The 10,545-nt window shown below is 39.1% G+C and overlaps 1 protein-coding gene across 6 annotated transcripts in view; it reads left to right on the top strand.

Annotated features, from left to right (window-relative positions):
* GLIS3 (GLIS family zinc finger 3) overlaps positions 1-10,545 on the top strand; it is a 160,107-nt gene that overhangs the window by 143,264 nt on the left and 6,298 nt on the right. For all 6 annotated transcript variants that reach the window (XM_051788406.1, XM_051788407.1, XM_051788402.1 and 3 more), the window contains 2 exons: positions 5,180-5,361; positions 9,508-9,690. In XM_051788406.1, the coding sequence (XP_051644366.1) occupies positions 5,180-5,361; positions 9,508-9,690 (365 nt within the window). The remainder of the gene's footprint in view (positions 1-5,179; positions 5,362-9,507; positions 9,691-10,545) is intronic.

Genomic DNA, 10,545 nt, shown 5'->3' on the forward strand with positions numbered 1-10,545 from the left:
TTAAATATTATTTTGTAAATATCCTTATTTTTCAGTTCTGTAAATGATAAATTGCTGTATTTCATTACTGTATTTCAAAGTCTTTAATTTTCTTGAGTGACAGAAATGCCAGTAATTTGAAGAGTACAGTCTCTAATTATAAACCTGAAAAGAACATTCGCTAGATTTCAGTTACCAGTAAATGAGCATAATTTTTTTGGATGAAAGCAGTACTCACTCTGCCTTGTGTCAGGAAGGTGGAAGAACATGATGGCTCAGGGAATTGACAGCAGGTGAAAGTACTTTTCTCTTTCAGACTTCACATGAATTCAGCCAGTTTGAGAGTGGCTGGAAGTTGCTGAGCTTTCTGTACATCAGTCAGACATAAAACTTGCTGCCTCGTGATCACTGGAGCTCAGCTACTAGTTCAGTCCTTCTTCTCCACTCCCAGCCACATGGTCCTGGTCTTCTTCCCTTGCCCTGGCTCTTACCTCTGTGCAGACCCTCTGAGGCTGCCCATGCTCTGTTTCCTGACACAGAGGCTTTGCTTTCCCAGTATAGTTTCCTCTCCAGTGCATGACCTGTCTAACATCTGTACCCAAAAACTGCTAGAGCACAAGGTGACAGGCAGGGACAGATCAGTGTTTTACTATTACAGGTATAAATGTCATTATGAAAGACAGTGATCTTGTCATTAGCCCATTTCCGAGGTTCTACTGGTGTAGAACCGTAGCAGACACATTTAGAGTGTGACTTCATTGATTCAATTCATTGAATGCATTACAGACCTCAAGATAATACAGTTCTCTACAGAACAGTTAAAAGCTAGCACGATACACTCCTGTCTCATGTGCTAACTGTATACAGTTTCTCTAAAAAGGCTAACTCCCATATGTGGAGTTACTTTGAATTAAGAAAAAAGGTGCCAATGTCTTCATTGAGGTAGTGTGACAATTGGCAATTTAAATTGAGAAAAGAAAAAAGTATTACAGCAGTGTTAGTTTGGTTTCAGAATATATAGTACAAATTATGGGCAGTGCTTAAAAGAAACACAAATTCAGAACCTGCATCTCGAATCTAATACAGCACACTCTCCTAGGGGCCCTGCGAGTAGGTTGTCATTTACACTGCTTCCTGAGTGTAACAACAGCTGTGAAAATGTGAACTGAACAAACCTTCCATATAGAAAGTGCTGGAGATAGTGTCTTTGAAAGGTGTAAATCACTCTGTTTATCCCCGTTTCTTTGTTGAGAGGACTGCAGGATTTAGGGGGGCAAGTAAGGGATTTGTTCCCCCGCATGCTAGTTGGAGTTGGACTAGATGACCTTTGAAGGTCCCTTCCAACCCAAACTATTCTTCTGTGCTTCCAGCTTCAAACTATTCCACTGTGTGGTTCCTGACACTGTGGCATGCCTGGGGTCATTCCAGAGCTAGAACTGGCTGACCAGCACTTGCCCTGGCAGAAGGCTGTACTTGTTGGACTGAAGCCAACCCAAACTGGCCTGGTGCTTTGATGACCCTGGGGGTCAGTCATGTGCCACTTTTTGGACAGAAGTGGAAGGAGATACACACTTTCCTTACCTCCCTGGGTACCATGGGATAGAGAAATAATTGGAGGGTTTCATTTGTGTCTTTCTCTCCTAGGTGGTAGGAGAGGGAGTGTGGACTTGATTAAGCCTTATTAATGTGAGAAAGTGAATGAAATATGGGACACACCTTACACTGCATTCATTCTGTGTACAAAACTCTGTGTACACAGAATGCAAGTTAGAGAGTTTGGATCCAAGAAGTAACTTCATTTATCAAATTAAGAAGAAGAGAACATGTACTTCACTTCCTTTTCATTCATTTTTGTAATATAAGAAGACATAAGCATACAAGAAAACTGAAATCTCATTAAAACTCAAATAAAAAATTATGGGTTTATATGGCATAGTTAACATGTGCCACTCAGTGCCCCAAAGTTGATGGTGCTAAATGCTTGAAATTATTATTTTTACATTATTTCGATTATTTATTGAATTGTCCAATATATGCATCTTTCTTTTGAGCAAGAAGTAACCTGTTTACTGATGTGAGACCAGAACAAAATTTTTCAGGGACTGGGTGTTCCATATTATTTTTACCAGAGCTAGCAATGTGTCCCTAAAGTGTGATGCATCCTGGCTTCACAGGAATTTCTAGAGACTGTGTAAGGCTGAAAAGGAGATCTTAGGGCTGAACTGTTCAGTTTAGCAGCACTGTAATGCTATAATAAGTTCTGCAACTAGCTCCAAGCCAGACTTCAAGAAGCAAAAGCCTCTGAGTAGTTCTAACCAGGGAGCTGAGGCATCCAACCTTCAGATATTAAGAAGTCCTTTGTATGTGGCATACGAGGGGCTGCTTCAAAGAAAGTCTTTGGGTAATGACCTTAACAATATAGTTTTGAAATAGGTACAGTAGCTTCTTTCCAGGCATGGGACACCTCAGAGGATTGTCTGCTAAGACAAGCAAATTTTTTTTGTTAGTGAGCAAATGGCACATATAAGTGACTAATGCTAAAGAGTTGAGATATCATTGGGCCAGATCCAGTAAAAAAAAATGATGTAGTAAAATCTTTTTTTTTTCATGTACCCACAATGAGTACTGGTCATTAAAAAATCGCTTTTGTATGTGTCATTTTAACTAATCTCATCAAAAGAGGTAAGCTTTGGTAACTTTGTCATCTATCTTGCTTACTACTAAATCTAGTCATTCCCCAGGAGGACACCTTTTCCCAGCTACTATTGGAAAGGAAGAGGCTTCTTAATGGCTCCAGAAATATTCCTGCTCTGATTTTGTACCCATCAAGCACGGGGAAGGGCAACTTTCTGCAAATATGGCTGGTTCCTGAGTGCATCAACTCCTAGGCTTGGCCACAGTTCTTGATAGTAATTTCCAAGTGGTTACAAGCTGGTCCTGATTGTCTCAGGAACAGAATTAAATTTGCAGTTCCCCCAGTAACATACTGAACTGAGACAAATACAAGTTTTTCTTTTGTTAAGCAGAAGGAAAGAAAAGGTAGATAACTATGGACATGCATATGAGTAAGCCTGGGATTCATGAAATGATATATAGATCATTATAGAGACCACTAATGTCTATTAAAATGGAGCCCTGTCTGACTATACAATATAGTTCATTATTATTGGGAGGGTTTTTTTGAATGTTAAATCAAATGTGAAATCTCTTAAACTGTGCTTTTCCCTTTGAGTTTTGAAAAGGATTTTTTCCCTGTTGGTGGGTGCTGGTTAAAACCATTTTTCAGATATTAATTTTCACAAATTAATTTTGAAAACACAGGATTATATACCATGATTTTTAAAATAATTAATAGTATTAAAGACTGTCTGTGCATTGCTTTTCATCTCTAGCAGCAGCTAACAGTCTTTCTCTGTGAGTGCTATACAAAAGACTAACTACAGTCATTACTCAGGAGACATATAACCAGGTAGTTGCAGCGCTTTTTAAGTCTCTGATTTTATTATCACAATATCACTACTGATTTCTCTTTTTAAAAAAGTTTTTCTCTAGTATGGTGATGAAACACATGCATGCTTTGTTCCCTTCCTCCTTAATATGTCTTTAAGTCTACTCTGCATCAGTTATCTGGAACAATTAAATACTTGACACATTAAAGACTCAAATTCAGTAGTGACATCTTTATCTCCTCCATCTATATAGCATATCTGAAGATGTGCTTATGAAGTTGATATCACCTCAGCACCAAGACCATTCAAACGCCATCTAATATACATAAAAATGTGATTCCCAAAGAAAACTGAGTAGGTAGAAAATCATCCACAGTTCATCTTGATGCTTGGTACACTCCAAATACAGATTATGGACTACCAGTAAATAGCTTTCAAATGAAGTTGAAATGAAGCAGATAATGTGTGTGGCAGATGCAGATTCTGAGCTGCAGCATAAAAGATCTCAGGTGACTTGGATTTAAATGCAGTTATAACCTATACAATGACCCTGTCCAGAGGTGGTTTGTAGTGCCACTACTGCAGTTGCACCTTCTCTTGTATTCAGGATGTAATAAAAGCTTCCTTACATTTCTTCAGGAAAATCATACTTTTTTACTATCTTAAAGTCATATTGTGTGTTGAGGTTTAGTCTCAGGACAACAAGGACCAGATCCCCATTTTAGGATACTGGTAGACTGTGTTAACTGCAAGCTCTAATCCCTTCTAGCAGCAGCTACTGAGCACACAGGAAAGGATAGATGGATACTCTCTCAGCAGACTTGCAGCTTGCTTTTAGCAATGGAGAGGCTGATCTGTGACAGGAATACTGCATCAGTTTCTACTCATCCTCTTGCAGAAATATCCTGGCTCTTTTTTGTTGGCCTTTCCATCTCTCCTCTCATGGATGAGAAAGTGACCCAGAGCCATTCCTGAGCCCAGGCTGAGCTTTCATTAACTAATCAGATCCCATTGGTCTAGTGGGTGGTTTTCTGTCCACAAATATGATCATAGCACCTATCTGTAGTGTACTTTGAGGTATGCAGTTTTAAGGAAATGTAGAACAAAAGCCCATGAAAAAAGTAAAGTCCATAAAACTCTTGTTTAAAACCTTCAAAAGTAGTGTGTATCCTTGCAGTGCCAGTAGTGACAGAGCTGTGCAAAACATACCACTGAACCTATGTGGCAGCTCCACCACCAGGTTTATTTTCAAGAGTTCTTCTGGTCTGTGAGGCTTTCAAGTTTATAATTTGAATCCAGATCAACATTTTGATCTGGTCAGACTCTGGAAGCAATTTAACACTTGTCTCTATTTACATTATATTGCCTTCAGATTGTCCTTCAGGAAGGACAGCTACTTATTGATAGATAAAATTGATTGATATAAAGCCTTAAAATGAACAGCTGGCAATGCCTAAGAAATTAGGTCCCCCATGAGGCATCTCCTCCCATTAAGACTTAGACACAGAAGGAGTGGATTAAAAGGAGTTTCCCATAATAAGGGTCAGTTTAGCATGTTAATTTCACAGGTGTCAAATCTAATGATATGTCATGATATAAAAATATATCATCTCTTATTTGGGCTGCACACTCTTAAATCAAGTCTGTATCTATGCAAATAGCTAAATATGATAGTGAACTAAATAAAGTAGAAACAATCTTTAGCTCTTATGTATTGGAGATTTTACAGTTTTGTGGTTTTGAACTCATAGGTTTGTTGCTCCAGCTCCTTCTCCTCATGACATCAGCCACCAGAGAATGTCTGCTCCACATCCCATGTCGCAGAGACAGACTCCACAACCTCCCCAGCTTCAACAGCCTGCAGGATTGCCTCTAAAGACATACCAGCCAGCAGAAAGCCCTTTTTTTCAACCAAATACCGTCCACATCCAGGGTAAGAAGGAAGAATCTTCATCGCTGACATTAGTTGTTTGTCACTGTTGCAGGGCTTCAAATTAGGTGCTTCAGAGGCTGGCACTGATATTTTAAGGCACCTTTGCTTTTGAAAGACTCTGGGAAGTAGCCTTCAGGACTCTGCCTGCAGATTTCCTTAAAATTCTTACTTTAGGTAATTGTTATTCATCTTAGTAAAGGGTTACAGCTTTCTTTTTAGACTGATTTTCAGAGCTGGCTGAATAATGGAAAAAAATTAAAAAATCATACAAAGTATTCATTAAAAAAGAAGTTACCATTTATTTAAAAAAATTGTTAGCTGATATGAGTTAGTGACACTAGTGTATCTATACAGATAGCTCACTAGTAATAGTTATCTTTGAATTACAAAAAATCAGATTTCAATAAACGGAAACAGCTTTTCACATTTGGAAATCAGTCTGTTAGTACAGTATGTGACTCATAGCTCTCTCTTACTCTCTTTTCCTTTTGTTCCTAGCAGCCGGATGGTACCAGATGATTACTTGGTATTGTGTAGTTCGCCTGGTGAACATGTAAAAATATACTGCAGAGGAACACTATTTTGAAGTATTACAGGCCAAAGACAGGTGTCATTTTTACATACTGTAGCAGTAATGACTACTCACTCATGATGTATATTTCTTAATGGCAGTTGTAATGCTTTTCTTGAGAAAATACTCTTTCTTTGTTATGCCAGGCAGAGAGATGACTGAGGAGGGAATGGATATCCATTAGAAACTTCCTACCTTATGGAAATTATAACTGTGGCAGTCATTCATTGCGTATCTGCAAGGAAATCTTTGTCCACATCAGTTCAATGGGAGAAGGACTCTATCCCAAACTTATATGGACCACAGTTTCAGGTGTGAATTTGAGATGGGCTCTCCACCTGGACTTTTCAGATATTCAACACCTGTCAGGACAAAGCTCTTTGTATGATAAAGAACAAGAGCTTCTTGCTTTTAGAGGCAATTCTTGCAGCATACAGCTATTTTATCATATTTAAAAATACTTCACTTTCCTAAGGAAATAATACCATCATGTCAGAAGAAAGACTGTTTGCTCTGTATCTTGACATCATGGATCTTGGCTGTAGTGTAACTGATTCAAAGAAACGCAATTGATATAACCCTGTGCATGTGTGTGCTTTAAACAGTTTAATAAGAGACCAACTTGTACAATCCGGAGTTGCAGTCCTGAGAGGAAATGTTCAGCTGCTGGAACTTTATTAGCCAAACTGTTTGCCTTTTTTTATATTTTTCCAGTGCTGCATGAAAACACAGAAATCTGATACTACAGGTAGTTCTCTAGCAGATAATTTTGAATGATGGGCTAGATATGATCAGGGTCTAGGGCCTGAATTGCATGTGGTTTCATGTTATCCTACATTGAGCTGTACTGGAGATTATCTTGGGTATGGCACTGTGTGAATAAAGGAAAGAGCTCCTGACACCAAGTTAGGAGATTTTGCTTTCATGTTGGGCTCCAGTTCTAAGACCTCTACCCTTCCACTTGATGCACTGTAGATGCAGACAAAAACATTTAGAATAGAGCTAAATAACTGAGGGGAGAGAACTACATATGCTTTTATTCTTGTTTATAGCTCTCTGTCTTATAAGATGGATAATTGACACTGAATTATGAAAAGAACATGTATCTAGGAAAGTTGCATTACTTTTCTGTGCTCTCTTTCCATAATAAAAATTTTTTGGGGAATTTTCTAGCCAATATAAGTGCTTTGTGCACTTCCTGGTGCTTTCTGCTGTTTAGAGTTTAATGTACTACTGGGTCAAATCTTTGCTGGACAATATTTTTTACTTAAGCAGGAAATGACCAAATAGAGAGAATGTGACTCAACAATAGTACAACGCCAAGGTCAGTATTTTTTCTGCCAGATTTGACCTTGCAGTAGTCAAAGTTACTGGCAGATTGTTCTACACTGATAACAGGATGCTGTGAGAGGCATAAATAGAGAATGAGCACAGAGTAATGTGAAAGGACACTTCAGCATGTGTCTTGAAGGACCTTGCCAGCTAGTTCAGACCACTCACATATAAATTGAAATGGTTGTTTCTGGTAACTAGTCTGACTCAACAATAAACTTGCACGTTGTGTCTTATTGCTGGTTGAGAAAAAAAGTTTATTTTGAAAACATATTTAAAGAAGGCAAAACCTGTCAATAGCTTCATGTAGCTAATGTAGCTTCAAAATTAAGTTTTGGATGGCTATTGTTTTTTCTTTAATTTTCTATTGTTTTACTACAGTTGATTCTTAAATATCAAGACTGAATATTTAAGGATTGATGGCTTGTAAATTCCCAACAGTCTGACTCAGTTTTGCTGTGGTTAAACTTTAAAAGAAAAAAAAAAAGGATTGAAACCATCATCTCACAGCTAGGGCAACTCTTGCAAAAGACAATGAAATCTGTGAGTGTTCAGCCTCTCTGGGAGTGAGCACAGAGTCTCACACAAAGAGAGATATTTTGCCTGCTGTGCAAGAGGAGCCATGCTTCTACTTTTTATTTTTCTTTGGGCTTCTCTCCTCTCTCTCCTCTCTCCTCTCTTCTCTTTTTTCTTTTATATAAAAAATGCATTAAAAAGTGTTTTCTTTTCCCCCCTTTTCCTTCTTTTTCCCCTGATGTTGATGGGTTTAGGGAATGTTTTATTGCTATTTCATCTTATTGATCTTTCTATGCCAGAAGGAAATTCATCTGGAATGACTTGGTAATATGGATATTGATTAAATAGACTGGCTAGAGGATACAGCCGTACACAACAGCTTTTTCTGATGACAGTAATGTCATAGGAAATTCCTTAAAATGCTTTCAGAGTTAGGGGGTTGTTTTTCTGACAGTGGCTTTTAGGTATGACTTACCTCAACATATTCTTTATCAAGAGAATAGCACACCAGCCTTTAGGCAGTAAGTTGTTTGCTAATAAAATCTTCAGAGAGTCTATTGTTCCTGGGCCTATTTTTGGACTGTCAAGGCCTACAACTTCTATGTAACACCTTGATGGTGTTACCATCTGTGTTTTTCCTTTATGCAGAGAAAGAGAGTGGTGAGAACAAGGAGACACAGCACTGGGAGAGAGGAGCTTGATTCACAGTTTTTCTTAAAAGAAAAGAATACAGATATCCTAATACTGATTTGTGGTTTTACTTCTGACATTTACTCTTAAGACCATAGTATAGAAAACAGAAATAAATGCATCCCAATGATCTTCTACATATAAAAGCCTTCTTTCAGACTGAACAAGATCTCCAAGCTTAGACAGCAGTTCTTTAGGCAGGAGAAAAGACCTTGCTTCCATGAGAAAATCTTTTGACCAACCTACCGCAGAGTATCTGTCTGTGCCTCCTTAGACTGCATATGTGTCCCTCTCCTACAAAGAAGAGTGATTTTTGTTATATAAATACATACTTTGGCATGGACTTCAGTGTGAATTTGCTCAGTGCTTATATGCCTCTCTGAAATATCACTTCAGGAACAAAAACCTTTTAGAAAGAAAACCCTAGTGGGGATTTTTCTGCCATGTGACATAGTGGTCTTGGTTCTCTTCCCTGGGGACTTATTGCTGCCGATGAGTGCGTTAGGCTCTCACCCTGTACATGCAAAAAGCAGGCCCCGTCATCATCTAGCAGCCCTTCAGAGTCTCTGCGTATGTCCCCACTGTCAGCCGGTTGTCTTGGTATCGGTGACAGACTCTCAAGTGTTACTCAGACTTTTCTTGGGTAATCTTCCTTTATTTTGAATTAAGCATTTTCTTAGATTTTTCAGGCAGATGCCCACTGTGGTCTCTGGAGAGAACCAGTTCAGACAGCAGGATTGCAGAGTACAGGGAGAAATTTCCTGAAAAATTTCAACTTCTAGACAGTCAGTGCCTCTCACAAGTCATGCTTGGAATCAGGATATCAGAAGATGAAGCAGATTGTGTTTGAAATTGGTAGCAAATGGAGGAAGTTTTAGGGAGCTTCATATCAACACTACTTTATTTGTGTAAAATTATTGAAGACCTGGTATTATGGTAGTTGAGGTTTTTATCAGTCTCTCAGCTGCAGTTCCAAATACTATCCTTTGGATCTCTGTCCAGGTCTTTTACTGATGGCCTTTTTCTCCTTGTTCTAGGTTTATATGGGCAACTTCAGACTTTCTGCCCTCCACATCATGCTGATGCTCAGAAGAATGTACAACATGGTGTTTCTTGCAATATGGTTCCTCCTTTTGAAGACTGCTTAGCTCCCACATCAGCGGGCCAGGCAGGGCTTGGCCTTTTCCATCGAACTTTTTCAGGTCATTCTGGTATCACAGGTAAATGACAGCTGGTGACTTCGTGGATGACTGTGTACAGTTTGTGAACGTTGAGCTGCTTGAGTTATGTGAGTGGATGTGCCTGGGATGTCTCATGACAGACTTGACTCTTTGACTCAAAAAGAGGAGATGGTTTTCAGACCTTTGTGGAGTGGTTGGCATGGGGAGGCAGGCAGTCACCATGGGTGACAGCAACAATTGGCTTGTGTATAAACTGTACTCTGTTGAGGGCTTCTCAAGGTTCTAACCTGTGGGGGTCAAACACTCTCTAGCTTGTGTATTTGCTTTGAAATGCAGTCCATTGAGCCCTGTGTGATATTTCTGCAGCCACTCCACTTCACTGCATGTGTTGTGGCAGGGACCTGAGATGATTCAAACCACTGATTTTGCTTTTGTGTATGTTTGGGTTTTATCAGTCTTGAATTTAATTTTTTCACATTTCCATGACAAGAACTGCCTGGGTGTGCGCTTTCTGTGTGCACTTAACTTAGTCTCTGCCCAGATGCAAAACACCTCAGAGGCTTGTATGCTGCTCTGGAAAGGAGAAAGTTCCCTCTGTGCAAGGATCAGTACAAGACAGTGAACCTAATCTTAAGGCCTAAGCACAACTAAGCACCAAGTCTTTTACTGTCCTTCCACACAGGATGAATTCACTTAACATTTATTGTTCTTTGAAATCCCTTTTAAACCTTGGTCCTTCAGTAGTGCATTGCAAAGCCAATGCACCTGTAATTTCAAAGAGGCATCTCACAGTATGTAAACCTGTTATCCAAAAGGTGGCAGTTTTTATGCAAACAGTTACTCTCGTGTTTACTACCACTGCTTGTAGAAGGTAGTAATTTCTGTGCCAGGGTC

Source organism: Manacus candei, unplaced genomic scaffold, assembly GCF_025592945.1.
Source record: "Manacus candei isolate 608988 ecotype Guabito, Panama unplaced genomic scaffold, ASM2559294v1 h1tg000024l, whole genome shotgun sequence".
Lineage (NCBI taxonomy): Eukaryota > Metazoa > Chordata > Aves > Passeriformes > Pipridae > Manacus > Manacus candei.